General features: G+C 38.8%; 2 protein-coding genes across 10 annotated transcripts in view; one reads left to right on the forward strand and one right to left on the reverse strand.

Moving 5' to 3' along the window:
- Window positions 1-10541, forward strand: part of ANKAR (ankyrin and armadillo repeat containing) — an 83160-nt gene extending 72619 nt beyond the window's left edge. For 2 of the 5 annotated variants that reach the window (XM_021923794.2, XM_021923798.2), the window contains one exon: window positions 8499-10541. In XM_021923794.2, coding sequence (XP_021779486.1) covers window positions 8499-8506 — 8 coding nt within the window. In that variant the 3' untranslated portion in view covers window positions 8507-10541. Of the gene's footprint in view, window positions 1-2415; window positions 2438-4622; window positions 4927-8498 lie in introns of those variants that run through there. The other 3 variants (XR_002516194.2, XM_021923797.2, XM_031651407.1) reach the window with 3 other exon arrangements.
- On the reverse strand, window positions 109-16127 carry OSGEPL1 (O-sialoglycoprotein endopeptidase like 1). Of its 5 annotated transcripts, none has more exons than XR_004176597.1 (9): window positions 15916-16126; window positions 15432-15692; window positions 14137-14377; window positions 8617-9004; window positions 7597-7801; window positions 7372-7520; window positions 6314-6444; window positions 3666-3771; window positions 109-509 (listed from the first exon to the last, which is right to left on the reverse strand). XR_004176597.1 is itself a non-coding variant. In XM_009182591.4 (9 exons), the coding sequence occupies exons 2-8, from the start codon at window positions 14355-14357 to the stop codon at window positions 3693-3695; spliced, it is 1245 nt and encodes a 414-aa protein (XP_009180855.1). In that variant the 5' UTR covers window positions 14358-14377; window positions 15432-16123; the 3' UTR covers window positions 109-509; window positions 3666-3692. The 5 variants fall into 5 exon arrangements, 3 of the variants coding, with proteins under 3 accessions (XP_009180855.1, XP_017802203.1, XP_009180858.1); XM_009182591.4 differs by adding an exon at window positions 6118-6189 and having other exon boundaries at window positions 15432-16123; XM_017946714.3 differs by adding an exon at window positions 6118-6189 and having other exon boundaries at window positions 14137-16123.
- Window positions 16128-22613: the final 6486 nt, after the last annotated feature.

Here is a 22613-nt window from a genome sequence, read left to right on the forward strand (position 1 = left end):
AAAAGAAGGCCTGCACTTAAACCTTAAAATTTATCGACTGACATGAGTGGTATAACTAGTGTATATATCAAGAGTTAACATTTTTAAATTGGTGTGCAAGAGGCCTGATTCAAAGTAGCTCACATGGTACCATTTATTATAATACTGTGAGATATTTAGTAATAAATATTACAAATGTATAAGTCTTCTAAGACCCAAAATGTATACTTAAGAAATATTTTGGCTAGGCATGGTGGCTCACACCTGTAATCCCAGCACTTCTGGAGGCCAAGGTGGGAGGATCACTTGAACTCAGCAGTTCAGGACCAGTTCGGGCAACATGGCAAGAGCCTGTCTCTACAAAAAATAGAAATAAAGTTGGCTGGGCATGGATATGCACACCTGTAGTCCCAGCTATTCAAGAGGCCAAGGCAGGAGGATTGCTTGAGTTCAGGAAGTCAGGGTTGCAGTGAGTTGTGATCTTGCTACTGCAGATCTCTTGCTACCAGCCGAGGTCCGAGAGTGAGACCCTGTCTCAAAAAAAATAAATAAATAAAAAATAAAAATTTTTTACAAGGGAAAAAAGTTTTATTTAAAAATAAAATCCGAAATCATTGCCCATCAAGTACATAAGTATGGCTTTTGTAGCTAACAGTGTTGCTCATTCTCCCTATTTATAGAGTATCTTTGGTTTGCAACTGGAAAAGGTAATAGTCTTTGTGGCTTAGAACCATATGATGTCTTTGCTCAAACAGCAATGTCTGCTTCTCCTATTTTACAGCTGCAGACAAATATGATACAAACATCTGGCTTCACCGTGTACTTTATTTTACTTACTTATTTATTTTTTTGAGATGGAATCTCGCTCTGTCACCCAGGCTGGAGTGCAGTGGCAAGATCTCAGCTCACTCCGCCTCCTGGGTTCAGGCAATTCTGCCTCAGCCTCTTGAGTAGCTGGGATTACAGGTGCCTGCCACCACGCCTGGCTAATTTTTGTATTTTTAGTAGAGATGAGGTTTCACCATGTTGGCCAGGCTGGTCTTGAACTCCTGACATCAGGCGATCTGCCTGCCTTGGCCTCCCAAAGTGCTGGGATTACAGGTGTGAGCCACTGCGCCTGGCTTCACTGTTTACTTTAAAGCTCCCCTTTTCTCCATCCACTTGCTGAATTGCCTTCATACAGTCTGAGGGTCTTGCTGTAATCCATTCTCTACCTGGGCTGCAGTAAGCATTGAAAGTATATATTAATTAGCAGCTATTTTCCCCGATTATGTACTTAGGGCTTTCTATGTGCCAGAGTCCAAAGTCAGTGAGTGAGTGAGTGGGTGAATGAATGATTATTTATTTGTTTGTCTGTTTGAGACAGAGTCTTGCTCTATTACCCAGGCTGGAGGGCAACAGTGCAATCATAGCTCACTGTAGCCTATAACTCCTAGGTTCAAAGCAATCATCCCACCTCAGCCTCCTGAGTGGCTAGGGCTACAGGTCCTCGGTCTCTGTTATGCTGAGTGTGGTGGTACAGACCTGTAGCCCTAGCTACTCAGGAGGCTGAGGTCTCTGCTGTGTTGCCCAGGCTGGTCCCAAATTCCTGGCCTCAAGTGATCCTCCTCCCTTGGCCTCCCAAAGCACTAGGATGAGCTATCATGCAAAGCCTGTGTTCTTAACCACTGAAAAATAAGAGACGTCTTTAATCTCCATATTTAATTCTAAATTATCTTAATGGTGCTGAGTCACAACTTTCTGGTGGATTGACTAAAATATAGGAAATGCGGAGGGAAATGGTCTATTTTATACTAAAAAGGGATACATATTCAAGTAATAAATTGTGTTATCCAGCACCATTAAGGATAAGAATTCATAACAATGGAAATATTAAGCTTCTGTAGATATTTTAAAAAGCCTTTAGAGAGCAACTTTTGAGCTCTGAAACTGGTTTCAGGTAGGCTCAAGACTATATTTTAGGACTATTTTCCGGTTATCAGAGTTCCTTTGCATTCAATTCCAGATATTTCCTGAGTATCTTGGCCTAGCCAGACCATCCTACCACTCCTAAAATGTATACTTCTCCTATAAATCCCCCCCATAAAGATTATTTTTATTGGCCGGGCATGGTGGCTCACGCCTGTAATCCCAGCACTTTGGGAGGCCGAGGCGGGTGGATCACGTGGTCAGGAGTTCGAGACCAGCCTGGCCAGCATGGTGAAACTCCATCTCTACTAAAAATACAAAAAATGAGCTGGGCATGGTGGTGCTTGCCTGTAGTCCCAGCTACTCGGGAGGCTGAGGCAGGAGAATTGCTTGAACTTGGCAGACGGAGGTTGCAGTGAGCCAAGATCGAGTCATTGCATTCCAGCCTGGACAACAAAGTGAGACTCTGTCTCAAAAAAAAAAAAAGATTATTTTTATTACTCCACGGTTTTTGTTTTTTTTTTAAAGGATGTGTGAGAAGTCAGGCCCTGGAGGCTGAAGTTGGAGGATTACACGAGCCTAGGAGTTCTAGTCCAGCCTGGGCAACATAGCAAGATGCTGCCTAGAAAAATAAAAATAAAAAATTATGTATGAGAAAGGTCTCCAGATATAGAGGGTTATATTCAAAGAATTGTACACTTAGTTACTTTAATCAAGACAGAAAAACAGTGATAATCTTACGATATTTGCAGTACAAAGTTTGGATTAAAAAAAATTATCCAAAAAAACTCCCTCATTTATTTCCATCTGATTATATACAATTTCTCAAATAACTGATGTGAAAGTATATGGACAACTAAAGCGTACAATACATACTTGAGGGATTACTTACATGTCAAAATTGTAAAACCTCAAATTATATGAATTTTTAAAAATGCATAGACATCGTTTACTCCAGAGAGGATACCTAATCATGAACTCTTAAAATTAATAATATATTATGTTGAGAAACTCAGCTTTTGTCTTGATTTGGAAATGTCTGCTTTGACATGACTTTGATCTAAAATTGCTTTCTCATGCACATGTGTAATCCCAGCACTTTGGGAGGCAGAGGCAGGCGGATTGCCTGAGCTCAGGAGTTCAAGACCACCTTGGGCAACATGGTGAAACCCTATCTCTACTGAAAATACAAAAAATTAGCCAGGCGTGGTGGTGGGCTCCTGTAGTCCCAGCTACTCAGGAGGCTGAGGCAGGAGAATTACTTGAACCCAGAGTAGAGGTTGCATGCAGTAAGCCGAGATCACACCACTGCACTCCAGCCTGGGTGACAGAGGGAGATTATCTCCAAAAAATAATAATGATTAAAAAAAAAACCAAAACTGCTCTCTCATTATAAAGTCAGGTTCTTGTTTCAGTAGGAGTTAAAAAGTAGCTTCTCCTATCCTGATTTGAGGAAGTAGGGGAAAGTCCTAGGCCTGGATGATACAGGGCCAGAATTCAGCAAAATTACTGTGCTTCTTCTAAAGTTTTTCTTTCTACCTGCCAACATCAATACATTCCTTTCTCAAAAGATGTTTTATTTTGGTTTTTAATAATTAAAAAAAAAAAAACAACTATGTTCCCTTTAAGGCTTTAATACAGTACAGTATCTCAGAAGAGCAGGTAAAACATCAAACATAAAAAGAAAATAAGAAAGTCTTGATGAATAATTAATATTATATATCTTCTACAATTTGATACACAAAATAATAAAAACTTAATTTTAACATTAACGCTACCTTTAGGGACTGTTTGAACAGCAGAAATCATATCTCCATTTTTAATTGTGGTACTTTTATGGCAGCTTCTCCAACTTCTTTTGATATGTCTACTCCAAGAGGACATCTACATCATAAGCAGACAAATCATATTATTTATTTGCTTCATGATCCATCACTAGTTCTGCAGACTATTTGCTTAGAATTATGACAATATAAATATCAAATGTTTAATTCTTCATATGTGGTGATGATTCTTAAATACTTACAAATATACCGGGACCTCAAGTCAGGATAATGAAAGCTAGTCTCAATAAGAAGTCTAACTTTTGCCGGGCGCGGTGGCTCAAGCCTGTAATCCCAGCACTTTGGGAGGCCGAGACGGGCGGATCACGAGGTCAGGAGATCGAGACCATCCTGGCTAACACGGTGAAACCCCGTCTCTACTAAAAAATACAAAAAACTAGCCGGGCGAGGTGGCGGGCGCCTGTAGTCCCAGCTACTCGGGAGGCTGAGACAGGAGAATGGCGGGAACCCGGGAGGCGGAGCTTGCAGTGAGCTGAGATCCGGCCACTGCACTCCAGCCTGGGCGGCAGAGCGAGACTCCGTCTCAAAAAAAAAAAAAAAAAAAAAAAAAAAATAAGAAGTCTAACTTTTGAGATGTTCTTGAAAGAAACAGTTTTACTGCTCTCAAATACTGTAAATAAGTTAAAAACATAAAATGAAATATAAAAATAATGAAAAATGTCTTATAATTCTCTACAAAGCTAAAAAGGTAAAAACATTTTTGCCATACAGCTAAAGTCAAACCTGTGTCCATTCACATTTTAGAAATGTCCTAGGTTTCTATAGGTTCTTCTCTGAAGTTTCAAAAGCTGCCTTGCCCCTTTTCTACCATCCTTTGCCATTACTAGCCAAAGAGGTCTTAGTTCCTGCTGTCTTTTTCTGTTCTTCCTCAGTAACTAATTTTTGCTTCAGATTTCTGCTTTTCTACCATGTTGTCCAAGATAAGGCTTTGCTTTGACTGAATCCCAACCTGGAAAAAGCCATCATCTCCAGCCTCAACACTGCCACAAGGTGACACAACTGAATCAGAGGATATACTCTATCTGAGACAAGGTATCAAAGGGATGCCTTCCAGTACTACTAACTCAATTCAGTTCATTCATGATCAGCATACATGTAATTCATGTATAGCACAACTGTCAAGTTACGGAATATAATGCTCACAGTTGTGTGTGTGTGTGTTTCTTTTTTTTTTTTTTTTGAGATGGAGTCTCGCTCTGTCACCCAGGCTGGAGTGCAGTGGCGTGACTTTGGCTTACTGCAACCTCCGCCTTGAGGATTCAAGCAATTCTCCTGCCTCAGCCTCCCGAGTAGCTGCGATTACAGGCGCCTGCCACTACACCTGGCTAATTTTCGTATTTTCAGTAGAGATGGGGTTTCACCATGTTGGCCAGGCTGGTCTTGAACTCCTAACTTCAGGTGATCTGCCCGCCTCAGCCTCCCAAAGTGCTGGGATTACAGGCATGAGCCACTGTGCCTGGCCAGTGCTGACAAGTTAAAACATCAGATGAAACAGTGTTCAAAATATAATTATGTTAGATTATGAAAATAATTGTCTTTTACTATTCCAGAATTAACTTATAACAGAATTTGATAGTAATTTGAAAAACCAGCCAGGCAATGGTGGCTCACACCTCTCATCCCAGCATTTTGGGAGGCTGAGGTGGGTGGATCACTTGAGGCCTGGAGTTTGAGACCAGCCTGGCCAACATGGCAAAACCCAAAAACTAAAAATACAAAAAATTAGCTGGGCACAGCTGTGTGAACCTATAATCACAGCTACTCAGGAGGCTGAGGCATGACAGTCACTTGAATGCGGGAAGCAGAGGTTGCAGTAAGCTGAGAATGCACCACTGCACTCTAGCCTGGGTGACAGAGTGAGACTCTTTAAAAGAAAAAAAAAAAAAAAGTAAAAGAAAAAGCTGTGCTATTCACTGGAACTTTGATTTGGGAGAGGAAATAAGGCTTGCAGGAAACAGCTATCTTTTGGCCAATTCTCAGCTGCCTGTGTGAAAGCATAATCACAACCCACTCTCACACCTGAATGCTTTCTGCATGTTTTCCTTAAATTTCCCAGCATACTTGCTGGTTCTGAGATGTACCTGACATTGCCAAAGTCCAGGCCATGGACACAGTTTACATTCTAGTTCCAAAGGAGGGAATTCATCACCCTTATTCATGACCTGTTTCTAACTCACCTAAACTTGTCAAGATTTTTATAATTTGATACTATAGCAAAAATATTTCTCATATGGTATCAACCTTAACTAGGTTCATAAAAGAAATTTATGTAACTTTCCTTCAAGTACCACCAGAATGTCAATGAAAACCTCATATATAAAGGCAAAATCCAGGCTTTGTCTTAAGTAATGTAACTTGCATAAAGATCATGAATGATATCACATACTTTGGTTCATAGCGGATGCCTTCTATGTCATGTAAAATGCCCAAGCCAGCACGTAGTCTTTCAATACCGTTCCTAAATAAGAATCATTAAAATAAAATCAATAGCTCCAAGATCTGAAGGAAGAAGGTTTAGTATGATAAAACGGCAATTAATATTTACATAGTTATGAGTGAAGCACATATATCCTGTGGCCTACCATGCAATCATAATGCCATTATCAGTGCACAGTCTGGGAGGAGGACACAACAAAGTGCACTGTGTTGCGTTTGTTAAAATTTCCAGAGCTCTGCGGACATAGAAGTTACTTGCAACACCACCAGATGCAACCTGAAGGAGTTGAGAAAACCAAAATAACTATCATATATGGATAGGAACCAAGCTGCTAATTAAACCTGGGGAAAATATCAGCATTATACAATAATAAACTATCCCATTTTGAGATTGGTAATGGGCAAATGATATATCTATATAATAAAAATTTGGAAAGAAAAAAATTACAATTCTAATAGCATACAAACATTACTAGCATTTTTGTATATTTTCTTCCAACCTTTCATCTAAATATTTATTTAATATAATCACAATCATAGAACACCATTTTAGACTCTGAATTTTTTTATTAAATATTTTGTGCATTTTACTACATAACTCTGAAAAAATTATTCTTTGATATCCAAGTAAAATTCCATCTATGAATTACCACCATTTAAACATTTTCCCACTTTAGTTTATAATTTTTAAATGAATAAAGTTTAAGCTACAGTTAAACAGGATGTTTGTCTCAAGGCTTTTAAACACAATTAAAGGGATTTCAGCTGGTACAATATAGTGGATTTATCAACATTAGTGTCACGAAAGTTGGTATACCACCTCCCACTGCTAAATTTGACTGGCTTATTAAAAAACAAACAAACAAAGGAATTTCATCAAAGGATGAAGGAAATCCATCTATTTTTCTAAAAATAGTGATAGCAGTTACTGCATTTACTTTCTTTATTGTAAGCCCTCTTTTAAATCCAACAAGAGGAGGCGATCTTAGACTTATGAGCCATAGAAGCTATACAGATGTCCCATGAAGCTGCCAAACTAGTACAAGAAATGGCTGTTAGTCTTTTCTATCCTGCATAATTTCATACTGTCAGGGCTAGCATAGGGCATAAAGATCTGTTCATCCTAAACACCAGGTCAAGGTCTTGGGAAAAAAGTAACATATTGCAAAGTGTAACTATTACTCTAAAATGAGATAAAACTTACCAGTACTGCATTATTTTGAGGTAACAAGTCTCTCTGCTTACAAAACAGAATAGCCCGATGTGTTCTTTTCACAATATGACATGCCATTGTGTGCTGTACTGTGGCAGCAATGTCTGCAGCTGAAGACAGGACTTGCCCCTCCTCAATACCTGCAGAAATGAGCAGGCATTTTTAGGCACAATCCAGGAACATTTATCTGTTCAACTTTACTAATTAGAAATATACCTTCCTCTTTTTCCTTTTTCATTATTCTTTTATTAGTAACTTGTTGAAGTCCAGTAAAAGAAAAATCACAGTTTTTAGCATGATGCAAGGGAGGTTTGATGTCAAAATGAAATCTATTTCCTTGTTTGGCCAAATGTTCTATGGCTTTCCCACCACTCATGGTGGAGCACTCTGGATGTTTTATTAAAGAAAGTCTTCTTGCCACCTATCAAAAAATTATATTTTTTTAGAGTCATAAAATTAAATACTTTGAAACGAAAAGATGCAAAGGAAATGAATTGAAAATTACTAACAAAACAAAACCCCCCTGAATGAATAAAACATGCTATACTTTGGCAAATATAGACTACAGCTGATATTCAGGTAAGCAGACAACTCTGCTCCTTATGATGATCCGAACAATAAGAGGCCAATCACTGCCCCATCTACGTTTGCTCTTCTATTGGGGTTGGAAAATAGGCTTGAAGTTGACAATGACTGCTTAATGATGAATGTCAATAATAAGAACTTGTCCTATACTTTCTTCCTATTATTTCACTGTGGAAAGCAGTGTTTTTATATATATGGCAGTAGCCTCTGTAGTATTCTAAAACAAAGGGCAGGGGGGAAAAAACCCTACCTGTCTATGGTGTCAGCAATTGTGATTTAATTCTGTGCATTGCATCTTTAATGTCATGTTAATCTATATATGTTCTCTTATTTTACCTTTTTTGCAGTATGTTAGTTTACAAAGCACGTTCTTTCACATATATTATTTGACAAAATACATAACTGTATCTGCAAACTATTTCAGCTTTTATGTACAGATATGAACCTCTTAACATTTTATTAGGAAAGGCTAAGAATTATACAATTGTGTACTACTCTTTGTATTTTTTCTTACCATTGTGAATTTTTTTCAGTTTATTAAGATATCATTCAGAAATATTTAGGTGAATGGTGGTAGCACATCGATTGCTACTTAGTTGAAATGGACAACGTAACAAAAAAGAATGGAGAAATTAATTCTTAAATAATTACCTTGTCAAGCATGTCACCTGGTGCTATGTCCAAAGACTTTCCAAGAAGCAGAAAATCTGAAACTCCTTGAACTAATGCCAACAGACAGTGACCTCCAGAAATCAAAAGAACTAAAAAAGGAAATTCTACTTTATTGGTCAACCTAATAGTAAGTGCATGAGCCTCCATATGATGAATGGGAATGAATGGCTTTTTTAACTGTCCTACCAGCTGTAAGCTAAATGATAAGCCCACTCCCAGGCTTAAAGCAAGTCCTGGTTTTATGGTAGTTGCAATTGCTGAGAGGTCACTTGGTGAGATTCTACTGGCAGAAAGAGCTTCTTGTACTATTCGTTGAATATTGTCTCTGTGAAGCTGTTGAGCTACTGCAGGAACAATCCCACCTGTTCTGAAAGAAAGACAGCTTTTTGTAGTTTTAAGATTGTAAAAATGAGGAAAACTGATAATATATTACAGTTAAAGGCATGTCTTCAAGTTAATCATTACATAGCTAAGTCAAATATTTTCTAATTGTGTGCCTTCCAACATAGCACACTATGGTTAAAACTCAGTAAGCAGTAATTAAGGGGATAATGTTTCTGACTTTTTCAACTTATGCACAACAAAATCCCATGGATTTGTTTGCTGACAAATGAAATCACCAAAATAATCTTGCAAAGCATTCCAGACAAGTTTTGAGCATGGGAAGGACAGGAAAAAATTGTATTTAAGGAAAATTAATTTCCTTGCTGACAGAAGAATTTAAGAGAGATTACTGTGAAAGTATTTGTGTAAAATGATTATATCTTAAACTGGGTGATTGTGGAAATGGAAAGAAAGGGACAGAGAACCTTAGGAACTGTAATAACTAATTGAATTGAATATAAGGGGACAGGGGGACTAAGGCATCAAAGTTTGTTCAGCTATTCAGCTGGAATGACTGGGAGAAAATAAATTCTAAAAGACAAACATGAAGACAGTTTTATAAAGAAGATGAGTTTATTTTAAAACACATTCCAATTGAGGTCACAGCAGGACAGCAGATGGCTTGCAATCCTGAAATACAGTTTGGGAATCTGGTGCTCAGAGTTGGTAATTTGGATTTTTGGTCCATGTAGGATGGTGGATAGCCACTCCAGATGTCAAGTGTAAAGAACTAAGAGACAAATTTGCTAGCAACAAATTTGCTACCATGTGATTGATTTACAATATGAGAACTAGAGCAATAAAATAGAGTCTGCAAATTGCCCTGCTAGTTTCAAAAAAAATCATCTTCAAATATTTGATGTTGCAAGACCTACTAGTTCTATGTGTAGAAATGAAAATCCTCAGTAAGTGCATTCAATGAATATTTGCTGAGTAATTAAAATATTGTTTCAGGCAATGAGGGGGATATAAATGAAATGATCTGATTTCAACACATCCACATTGTAATATAATTTTCCTTAATTCTTCAAAGCTACTTTTTCTCTTATATTCCTCATCTTTGTTAGTGGCATCAGATAACCCTTGGGTTTCAAAGTTTATCTTTACTTCCTTTCTCTCCTTCACTCTCCCCATTTAAGTTTATCACCACTCCCACTGCCAAGTCTCAAAAGCCCTCATCTCAGTCTATTTATTCAACAGTCTTCTAATTGTACTTTCCTAACTACGTCCTTTGATCCTTAAAGTCCATCCTATATTGCTGCCAGAGAATACTCTAAAGCACAGTGCTACTCCTGTTATTCCCCTACTCAAAACCTTTAGTTTCGTAGAATTTGGGAGGCATCAAATCTAAATTATCTCCCTGCCACTCATTCCTTCCTTCTCTGTCTTGCCTCCCTTCTTTCCTTTCTATGCCTTTTCTGTGTATTTTATCTTCCAGGGATTATGCTAAACACTAGGGCCAAATAAGAACATGGCTTTATTCTCAAAGAATTAATAATAACAATGTATTTTTGTCTTACTATGATTTGTAGACAGTATGGAGTGTGGATTAGGGAACAAAGCTAATAAAGAGGCAGGGAAACCACTGAGGCTTGAAGCTATAGCCAAGAGTCTATGCAAAAGACAATAAAGGATTGAACTCAATCAGTGAGAAAGCAGAGGAAAGTTGCAAAAAATATTTGGGAGATGGATTTACTATGAATGACTGATTTGGATGTGGAATGGTGAGGGAGAAGTCAAGGATGTCCTTCAGGTTTCTGGCTTGGAAAAAGGGACTCCTCCTGCCAAGTAATCCTCTATTACTGCACTTTCCATTCTGTTTCACAATGGTCTGCTTACTGTCTTCTTCACTTTTACTGATAGTAGTAGTAGAACTACTATTGTTACTAATAGCTAGCTTGTATTCAGCCGTTGCTATTCATCAAGAATGCCCCAAAAGCTTTAAAGGAATTCACACTTAATATTCACAACACTAATTTGAATTAGTGGTAATTATTATCATTTAACAGATAAGGAAACTGAGGCACAAAAAATTGTGCACAGTATCAAAGGTAGTACATGGCTGAACCAGAATATAAGCCTACACTCTAACCCACTTATATGGTGAGCTGTTCAAAGGCAAGGGTCATATGTCTCATTTATATTTGCACCCCCAATGCCCCAAGTATTGCCTGGCAGCTATAGGTATTCAAAAAATGCTGATGCGCCAGGTGAATGGTATCACTGAAGCCTATTTGCCCGGTAGTCTCCTTAAGTGACCTATGGTCTAGCTAAACTGAATGTCCAGTACTTCTCACTTCTTTGCCTTTGCTGACAATGCTCACTTAGTGATACGGTTTGAATCTGTGTCCCTGCCCAAATCTCATGTAGAATGGTAATTCCCAGTGTTGGAGATGGGGCCTGGTGGGAGGCAACTACATCATGGGGGCATATTTTCCCCTTGGTACTGTGTCACCATAGTCAATGAGTTCTCATGAGATCTGGTTGTTTAAAAGTGTGGGCCAGGCGCGGTGGTTCACGCCTGTAATCCCAGGACTTTGGGAGGCCTAGGAGGGTGGATCACTTGAGGTCGGGAGTTCGAGACCAACCTGACCAACACAGAGAAACCCCATCTCTACTAAAAATACAAAATTAGCCGGTCATGGTGGAGCATGCCTATAATCCCAGCTACCCGGAGGCTGAGCGGGGAGAATCGCTTGAATCCAGGAGGCAGAGGTTGTGGTGAGCCGAGATCACACCATTGCACTCTGGCCTGGGCAACAAGAGTGAAACTCCATCTCAAAAGAAAAAAAAAAAAAGTGTGTAGCACCTCACCCCTGTCTTTCGGTCCTGCTCCTGCCATGTAAGATGCCTACTCCCACTTTGCCTTCCCTCATGAGTAAAAGCTCCCTGGGGCCTCTCCAGAAGCAGATGCTGCCATGTTTCCTACACAGCCTGTGGAAACGTGAACCAATTAAACCTCTTTTCTTTATAAATTACCCAGTCTCAGGTATTTCTTTATAGCAATGCAAGAATGAACTAACACAGCCAGTTTATAATATTCTTTCCATCTCTATTCACTGAAGGCCTAACGAAAGGCCACTGAACACCTGTGATGTGTCAAACATTGTGTTGGGCACTAGGTATAGCATAGTGATTAATATAGACATGGCCCCTGTCACCATGGCACTTAGACTCTACTGCGATTATACATACACAAGCAAATGTATAAATTGTGAAAATATTACAAAGAAAACATGCAGGATATGATGATACAGAATAAACAGGATGGGAGTACCTAATTTAGATAAAGTGGTCAGGGTAGTCCTTTCTGTGCCATTAACTTTTACATGTTCAAAAGTTCAGTGCACTCAGGAAAAACTGAAAGGACTGTGAAGGCACGGTAATACTAGTTACTGTCTGCACCACTTGTTTTACCTTATGCTGCCTTGCACTATTAATTCTCCTTGTAGGTCTAGACATCATGTCTCCATAATCGAGTTAAGCTTCCTGAAACCAAGGACTTTGCAGTACTTCACAGTGCCTTACTAATATCCAACACAGTCCCTTTCACATAGTTATTGTTTGAGGCTTAATCTGCCTCTTTACATATATCATTTCTAACGCCACCCTCCCGTAATTCTATAAGGCAGATGTTATTTTATTTACTTATTATTATTTTTTGAGACGGAGTCTCCCTCTGTCACCCAGGCTGAAGTCCAGTGGTGTGATCTCGGCTCACTGCAAGCTCCGCCTCCCGGGTTCATGCCATTCTCCTGCCTCAGCCTCCTGAGTAGCTGGGACTACAGGCGCCTACCACCACGCCCGACTAATTTTTTTTTTGTATTTTTAGTAGAGACGGGGCTTCACCATGTTAGCCAGGATGGTCTCAATCTCCTGACCTCGTGATCGCCCGCCTTGGCCTCCCAAAGTGCTGGGATTACAGGCGTGAGCCACTGCGCCCAGCCAATTTTCCTATTTTACTGATGTGAAAACAGAATCAGAGAGGATATGGAACTTGCCTACAGTTACAGAGCCAATACCAAGTGCTTAATTCAGGATTCAAATACAGGACTGTCATTCCAAAATACCAGGCTTTTTCACTATTCAGATGTTGTCAATTGATAGCTTAAAGGCATACTCATCTGTAGAGTATTTTAATATATTTTAAATTAGCTACTAATTTTAAAAATCTGGAAATACAACATTAAAAATCTGGATTTCCGGCCAGGCGCAGTGGCTCACGCCTGTAATCCCCACACTTTGGGAGGCTGAGGCAGGTGGATCACGAGGTCAGGAGATCGAGACCATCATGGCCAACATGGTGAAACCCTGTGTCTACTAAAATACAAAAAATTAGCTGGGCGTGGTGATGCGCGCAGGTAGTCCCAGCTACTTGGGAGGCTGAGATGGGAATCGCTTGAACGCGGGAGCCGGAGGTTGCAGTGAGCTGAGATCATGCCACTGCACTCCAGCCTGGTGACAGAGTGAGACTCTGTCTTACACACACACACAAAATCTGGATTTCCATTTTCTCTTGAAAACTATAATAATCTAATAACACAGGTCCTGCATTCCCGCATGACAACTGGCTAGAGCTGCGTGGTGACTTCCTCCAGACATTTTCCACTTTTTATCTTGTCCATTTATTGTGGTAACCTGCCTGGTGGCCCTCCACAAACATCTTAGTTTACAATCCTTGCACCATTCTATGCTTTAATACAACAGTGTATTATTATTTATTTAAGTACTAACACAACTTATATGTATAAATATGAACAGGATTTTTTTTTTCAATGACTAACACAGTTTTCCTAGGACTTCAGCTGAGACCATGAAACATAGAAGTGGAGAAAAGAAGGAATGCATTACTGAAGGAAAATCATCGATAAATACTGAAGCTGGGAATGAGCTCGGTATCTTTTGGCAACAGGATTAGTTAAGGTTGGGACCTTATTGTGAAGACCCTTAAAAGCCAAGATGAGGTGTTTGAGGTTTTCTAAATAGCAGTTATTAAAAGTGTTTGCAAAAAGGAATAAGACAGCAGCTCCTGAAAACTTTTATATATGACAAATACAAAAGAATGATTTTACTTTTTCCAAAAAAGTGGAAATGACTAAGATAATGTCTACTTACTTTAAATGAACTTCAGTTTGGGAATGTATTGCTTCTCCCAACACATTTCCAGTTTCATCCACCACAGCAGCTGCTGTATCATCACAACTGGTTTCAATTCCCAATACTATTTTGTGAAGAAATTGTGTTCCAGGATGAAAATTAAAACTTCTTAAAAATTCATAAACTTTCCTTTTTGATGGTTTAAAAAAAACTCCTGCTGTCTTATTCAAGATTAGCATACTTACTCTATAGATAATTCCTGAAACACAATTACAGAAACAACTTATTATTTGCATCTGACATTAGCCAGCTTATTTTTCAATATATAGTTTTATAGAATTACAGGACAGTTTGTAAAAACTCACCAAAATTTTGTAAAGGCTATAGCAACATGTGAATATAAATAATATTATGAATGAATATAATATTCTCCAAGGGGGAAAACGGGTCAGATATAAAATTTTTTAGTATTATTACTTGCATGCTGTTCCTACCAAAAGACTTATTATTAAGACAGCTAATATACAGTACGATAATATACAGTACGACAGCTAATATACAGTACGATAGAGTCCTCTGAAAAGTGCTATTTATTTTCTGACAGCTAAAATTAAGACAAAATATGGATTTTTCTAACAAGAATCAAACAACAAAGGCAGATGGAACAGATAAAAATACTGTTAATGTATTCTATTTCCTAAAAACACCTTTCAAAATAAAACTGGATCATTTGGTTCAAAAACAAGAGTTAACATAAACACACACACACTTACCAACTGCAACCTAACACCTATTTTATCCTTAATTACAATCTTTGAAATTAAATCTCCACTTTTTGCTATAGGTTTTGTCATAACAAGGATCTTCCCAAATCCTTTTCCCCCAAAATAATAGCAGCCCATCACTAAAGCACAGTAGTATTTTCACACTGCGAAGTACCTAATTTCATGCCCCCATATCATCCGTTATAAAACTTTCTGGGTGTTAAAGCAGGTTCTTTCTCCACCACACTAAAGGGACACAGGGCATCCCAGGGATTAGAGATGAGCGACCTATTTGCAGAGGGCAGTTGCGGCAAGTGCAGCCCAGACAGACACAACGTGGAGGAATTAGATTTGCATTAACAAAATCTGGACAGGGAGGATTGTGCGAAGCACTACCCTTTCGGGCCAAGAAAGCTGCAGTGTGAACCCACGTGACTTGGGTAGCGCTGGTCTCCGGTAGGCTCTAAGGCGGCGAAGGGCGCAAACTGGAACCGCTTTTCCAGATGCGCAAAAGCGTCAGTGGGGTGAAGAGTGAGCAATTTCACCCACCTTCCTCTTGGGCGGTAGTAGCCAGCACTTGTCTCCTTTCCCTAGTAAAGACTGTCGACTGCCCTTATTGCTGCAGGAGAAAACCCGAACCTGGCGCCCGGAAGTGATGTCATCGACACCGTGCAGGGTCCCTTCCAGAGCTAGCTGCTGTTTCACTGGAGAGCCGCACGCTTAGTGAAGAAAAGCTTAAAGGCCGTCTTTGCCAGAAACGCTCTCTGTGCGCGCCCGCATTTCCCCCCAGATTTGCAGGTGATGAGAGTTCTGTAAAATTACACAGCCAGTGACTGATCCAGCGGAGACCAAATACAGGTTTGCCTGACTACACATCATCAAGTTCCAAACACTAAGCTACATTAAAAAGTAATTTTTTTTTTTTGCCCTTGGCTGGAATTTGGTTGCTACTGTGAGAAAAGGATGGGGTAGATTATTCGTCATTCTATTTTTAAGGGAATTATCACCAAATCTAAAGGTAGGGGTGAGGTACCTGATACTTGTATCGGAGAAATAGGATGGAATCTAGCGGCGCCCCCTAGCAGGAGTCCCAGAGAACGGAAGTGTTTCTGGTCGGACAGTGTAAACCGTTTCTCCCACTTCACTAGGAAGAAAGGGATTGGCTTATTTTTACAATTAAAACAAAACAAAACAAAACAAAACTCGGGAGACTGAGGCAGGAGAACTGCTTGAACTGGGACCCGGGAGGCGGAGGTAGCAGTAAGCCGAGATCGCGCCACTGCACTCTAGCCTGATCTACAGAGGGAGACTCTGTCTCAAAAAAAAAAAAAAAAAAAAAAAAAAAATGGCTGTGGTAAATATTCAGTTGCCTTAAAAAATCCTATTTTCATAATGCATTTTATTGTCCTTGCTTACTATGTACACGAAATTCAGCATGGTATGTTTTCAGAGTCTTGCACCTGCTTTTTCTTTTTTTTTCTTTTATTGGTTTGTGAGCTTTGTTTTGAACATTGTTTGAACAGATTTAGTTCAAGAGTCAGTCTTCTCCCACGCTGGTATTTAAGATTTTAGTAAGCAAGGACCTTAGAATCCACTGTTGTACAGGGCTGGCATATATATCTGCACTTTGCACGTTGTGAAGCTCTGGGTATAAAAGATGAGTAAATCCCATAACAACATGTTGGGAAGCCAGAGTACAGTCTAGAGGTAGATACAGATAAATAAGTAAATAATTGCCAGAATATGGTTGAGGTTTTTTAGTTGGAATTTGTGTTTTTCAAAAATTTCATTTATGTATAACAATAACAATAATGATCAAGTGGCACTATGTACCAGGCACCTGTTGTAGATTAATTTCTTTCACAATCCCATGAAGTAGTTTCTGTCCTCATTTTACAGGCAACTGGGCCACAGATTTTGGGTGCTTTGGAGGTCACACAACTAGGAAAAGCAAAGCTAGGATTAGAAGTCAGGCCATCTGGCACTGGAGTCTGTTTTCTTAACTGCTAGAAGAGAAAATAACTCACATTTTCTCTAGGGTGCACTGTTGGCCTAAAAAAGGAAAAAAAGAAAAATTAAAACCTAAAGGTTAAGAAAAATTAGTCATACTGTTAGAGGGGTCAGAGGTTATTTCTGTTATACACTGGAATCCAGTTTGAACATAAAACCTTTCACATCAGGTATTATTTTTCTTACAATTCCAATTATGTTCAGCAGGTGTATCCCAATGCTCTTCTGTGCTGTCAAGACAAGCAAGATCCTGTGTGTGCTATCATTGGTAGATTCCTCATCTAGGCACTCTTGGCCAGTGTTGAGTCCAAATGCTGTATTATGTGAAACAGGATAACTCTAGGGCACATTAGTAAGGAATTTTATCTTTCCCTTGACCGAATATATGTGAAGTGGCACTTATACAAGTCCCATGTATTTAGCAAAGGTGTACATTTTGTATGTTCTTATTGTAACATAGGAGAGGGTTACTGGGGGAAAGGCATGTATGCTGAGTCCTGTCTGTACTTTATGCACATACAGCTAGAATGCCACTCATGGGCATTCTCAACAAATATGGCCTATGTAAGCTTAACATAAATCAAGAGTTCCAGCTGTATCTAGATATGCTTATTTTGTCTCAGATACTGCGTGTCTAACTTTCCATTTGTAGCCTTCAGAGGAAAATTGTATTATTAATACATATTATATATTAATACATAGAAGAATCTTCTTTTTCTTTTTTTTTAGATGGAGTCTCACTCTGTCACCAGGCTGGAGTGCAGTGGTGTCATCTCAGCTCACTGCAACCTCCACCTCTTGGGTTCAAGCGATTCTCCTGCCTCAGCCTTCCGAGTAGCTGGGACTACAGGTGCCCACCACCATGCCCAGCTAATTTTTGTATTTTTAGTAGGGATGACATTTCACTATGTTGGCTAGGCTGGTTTCAAACTCCTGACCTCGTGATGCAGCTGCCTCGGCTTCCCAAAGTGCTGGAATTACAGGCGTGAGCCACTGCGCCTGGCCCAAATCTTAATTTTCAATATTTATTTCCTAACTATGTTCTACTAGGTTAGGTTTTATTTTCATTTATTACGGATTTATTGGGTTATTTCCTTTGTGCTAGGAACTTTATTAGTTATTAAGGATACAGATAAGGTCCATTGTCTGTTCTCAAGGATCTGAGTCTATAGGCAGAAGACAAAATGCAATACAGAATTATGGAAAAGTGAATGGAAAGTGCATTCAGAGAGGGGTATTACTTGGGGAAAGCCACGTTTGCTTGCCACAGATGTATGCACAGCCTGGCAGGCCCATAGTATGATTACTTAAGTTTCAATATCTGATTATTTTATAGGCTTGAAATTGGTTTATCAGGTCTGGAAGTGACTGGACTTGGGAGTACTGAGTTACCCACCACAAATTGCTAATAAAATGGTGTGTAAAAGCCATTAATACTAATGTATTCGTTTATGAGAAATGCAATTATGGAGGAGCTAGGATAGTTGAGTTTGCCGGTCATTATCTTCCTTCTATTGACCAAATTACAATGAAGGCTAAATCCACATTATAATCAGAAGATTGCTTGGTAAATATGGAATGGAAACAATAGACATGAGTTTGGTGCTTTTAATGGCTAATATTTCAAGCCTGATGCAGCCCTTTCCACTTGAGTCACATATGTGTCTTACATTCTTTGAGTTGGCTAGTGCTAAAAATACATTGCCATTTTCCTTTCTCCTTTTTTTTTTTTTTTTTTTTTTGAGACGAAGTCTCGCTCTGTTGCCAGGCTGGATTGCACTAGCGTGATCTCAGCTCACTGCAACCTCTGCCTCCCGGGTTCAAGCGATTCTCCTACCTCAGCCTCCCGAGTAGCTGAGACTACAGGCGCGCGCCACCACGCCCAGCTTTTTGTATTTTTAGTAGAGACGGGGTTTCATCATGTTGGCCAGGATGGTCTCCATCTCTTGACCTCGTGATCCACCCGCCTCGGCCTCCCAAAGTGCCGGGATTACAGGCATGAGCCACCGCGCTGCGCCAGCCCATCCTTTCTCCTCTTAAATTTTCTTTGCTGACCAGTATCTCTTGATGTGGAACATTCTTTCATCAGTGGTAATACTGTCAATCAGGTCTTTGGAAGATATTTTGGGTTTTGTTTGCTGAGCCATTATGCTTATTTTACAAATTAACTTTTGTGAACTTTATTGCGGTAGGATTTACATAACAAAATTTACCATTTTAACCATTTTTAAGTTCAAAGGAACTAAGTACATTCACATTGCTATGCAACCATGACTACCATCTAGCTCCAGAACCTTTTCTTCTTCCCAAACTGAAATTCTGTACCCATTAAACAGTAAGCTCCCAGCTGGGCACAGTAGCTCGCTCCTGTAACCCCAGCACTTTGGGAGGCTGAGGTGAGCGGATTACCTGGGGTCAGGAGTTCGAGACCAGCCTGGCTAACATGATGGCCGTCTCTACTAAAAATACAAAAATTAGCTGGGTGTGGTGATGAATGCCTGTAATCCCAGATAAGTGGGAGGCTGAGGCATGAGATTCACTTGAACCCGGGAAGCAGAGGTTGCAGTGAGCCGGGATTGTGCCACTGCACTCCAGCCTGGGCAACAGAGGGAGACTCCATCTCAAAAAACAAAACAAAACAAAACAAAAAAACCCAGAAACCAATAAGCTCCCATTCCTTCTGCCTTCCAACCCTTAGCAACCACCATTCCACTTTGTCTTTGAATTTGATTACTCTAGGAATTCATAAAAGTGAGATAACACAGTATGTGTCATTTTGTGACTTATTTCACGTCATAATGTCTTCAAGATTCATCCAGGATGTAATATGTATCAGAATTTTCCTCCTTTTTAAGGCTGGATAATATTCCATTGTGTGTATGTCACATTTCTTTTAACCATTCATCCCTTGATGGACACTTGGATTGCTTCCATCTTCTGGCTATTGTGAATAATGCTGCTGTGAACAAAAATGGACAAATATCTGTCCAAGTTCCTGCTTTCACTTCTGGTATATACCCAGAAGTGGAACTGCTGGATATAATTTTAATTTTTGAGGAATCTCCGTACTAGATGATCTTATTTCCTTATTTTTTAAGTGTGTGGGTCTACGTGTGGTTTTGGCAGGGAAGGGAGAGGGTGAGTCTCTGTCGTTCCCACATACTCCCCATGACTGTTAAGTAATGTGTTAGAAGCATATGGTTTGATGAGAATTCTAGGAGAGACAAATGTTTCAAAGAATCTCTGTATTTTTACCAGCAATAACTAATAAATCATCTGGCTTCTCTGTTCCCACTATAAAATTATAAAATGAGGAAAATACTACATGTTTTATCATCTTGGTAAAGTGGTCAACATAAATGCAGAATATTTGAAAACTCGGGGGTTTTCAAAATAAGATTGTCAATAAAAATTTATAATTGCATAATTGGAAAGTCAGAAAATTTAAACACTGTAAAATTCCTTTCATACTTTATATCTTAAAACTATTTATTTTACAGTGTTAATGAAGTAGCTTATTTCTTTACTAAAATCCTTGTATTTAAGATTATTTTATCAACACATACTTATGCAGTACGAGTGAACGGACACAGTGATAAACTGCTTTATCTGCTGAACTTAACATTAGTTAGAACTTGAGAGCTACACATGTCATTCTATAACCATTGTTTATCAAGGGCTTGAATATGTGTCAAGAAATGAAATAAATTACAATACTACACTGAAAACTCAAATTTTTTTTTTTACTGTTTTTCTAATTATGAAATGTTTCAGATTTTGAAAAAAGGAAATACTATAAACAACTTCTGTGAGGCCAACATTCAACTTGAGATAAAATCATCCAATACAGTTGAAGCCCTGTGTCCTATATACTTGGTACATTCAGGATTCTGACTTTGATGTTTATAATTCTCTTGCGTTCATTTGTAGCTATATGAAAAATTTTAAACTACTACTACTTGCTAAATCACTGGATCATTTTTACCTGGAACTGAGATTAGGGAGTAAAATGTGATACATCTCATTATTTTCTTTCTGACATAATAGAGAGTTTATCTCTGCTATTCTACTTACCTTCCCCTCCCCTGCCTTTCACTACTCCAAACCTCCTTTTAGGGTATTTTACCTAGACATGTCTTTTTAGTACTGAACTTGTTCACATTTCTCACATCGACATGTAGTATCTATGTTACTGTTTTGGGAATTACTCTTTTCTTTCTATCCTGTTAGAAAGACTATTAAATTGCACTGGTTGACACTGGGTTGCTCCATTTGTGTTCTTCATGACTAGCATAAGGCTATTTTTGGGTGATACTTACTGATGACATATATAATATAGAAGACACAGGAGAAATATACTGCATGAAAATCAAGATTCAGCTTTAGCTAGAGAAGATGAATCAATAAACTAAAATCTAACAAGATGGAGTTCTATAGGAAAAATGTCTTAAGAGTTTGGTTTAATAAATCAATTTAATATGTGAAGGGTAATCATAATTTAACAGCACTATATATTGAAGATTTAAGATTTTAGCGACATAGTGAATCAGTGATATGTAGTTGTCAAAATAAAAAACTAAAGTGGTATTAAGCAGTGTTAAAAAAAAAAAAAGCATCCAGAACAGGGGAAGTGGTACTCTTTCACAGCATACCTGATCACCTCTTGTATTTAACTCTTGTGCCATATAATAAGGAATAAACTGGAACTTAGAGCAGAATTACCAGGATAGTGGGAGAAATCTGAAACCATATCATATCGAAAATGATGAAGGCTCTAGTAATATTTATTCCATGCTGCTGACACAAATTTAAAAGTTATCTTTAAATAGTTGAAGAGTTATGTAAAGATTAGATTTTTGACTCAATATACAACAAATTGTAAATTCCATTACAAAACTAGAATATACTGTCTTATAAGTCCTCTTCTATTAATATTATTATTAAAACAGAACTAAACAGAAGGGTGGTAATTAATGAAGATTCAAGCTAAGGTAGGGGGCCCAGCAAGCAGATCACTTGAGGTAAGGAGTTTGAGACCAGCCTGACCAACATAGTGAAATCCCATCTCTACTAAAAATACAAAATTAGCTGGACGTGGTGGCACACACCCATTATCCCAGCTACTCAGGAGGCTGAGGCAGGAGAATTGCTTGAACACGGGAGGCAGAGGTTGCAGTGAGCTGGGATCACATCACTGTGCTCCAGCCTGGGAGATCAAAAAAACCCGGCTCCAGCCATCTCAAAAAAAAAAAAAAAAAGTTAAGGCAGGGGGTTGAATTACATGGTGTCCAAGGGCTTCTCTAATTTAGCCTCATATAGCTCTATAAGCTAATTCACATAGGTGTTAGTCAAGGAGATATTATTATGCCCCTTAGGATCTTTATAATTCAATAGACAGTAGTACCATAAACCTAGAACAAGGATGGGGGCAGGTCAAAGGGACACAGCAGTCAACTTGTAAGCGCTCCTAATGGTCAAAGCTGGAGGACAATTTGAGCAACAAATCATAATGGATTATATAACCCAAAGAATGAAATATCCATGAGCCCAGAGTATAAGTGATTTAATAAATAAGTAAATGAGGGAGAATAGACAAATCTTCCTTATAAAAGATTCCAATAAATAATTATAGAAAGAATAAAATAAACAGAAAATCATCACTAGAACTCCACAGTAATAATTGCTGCAAGAAAGATCCACCAATGAATGCTAAAATTAGTG

The sequence above is a fragment of the Papio anubis genome, chromosome 10 (genome assembly GCF_008728515.1).
Source record: "Papio anubis isolate 15944 chromosome 10, Panubis1.0, whole genome shotgun sequence".
NCBI classification, from domain to species: Eukaryota; Metazoa; Chordata; class Mammalia; order Primates; family Cercopithecidae; genus Papio; species Papio anubis.

Excerpts from the sequence above, each read along its gene's own strand:
- OSGEPL1 (XM_017946714.3), bottom strand. The coding sequence starts at position 14,414 with ATGCAAATAATAAGTTGTTTCTGTAATTGTGTTTCAGGAATTATCTAT. Across the intron at positions 7,521-7,596 it reads GAAAAAGGAAAAAGAGGAAG|GTATTGAGGAGGGGCAAGTC; the intron begins GTATATTTCTAA and ends TCATTTCTGCAG. Across the intron at positions 3,772-6,117 it reads GGCATCCGCTATGAACCAAA|ATGTCCTCTTGGAGTAGACA; the intron begins GTATGTGATATC and ends CTTATGATGTAG.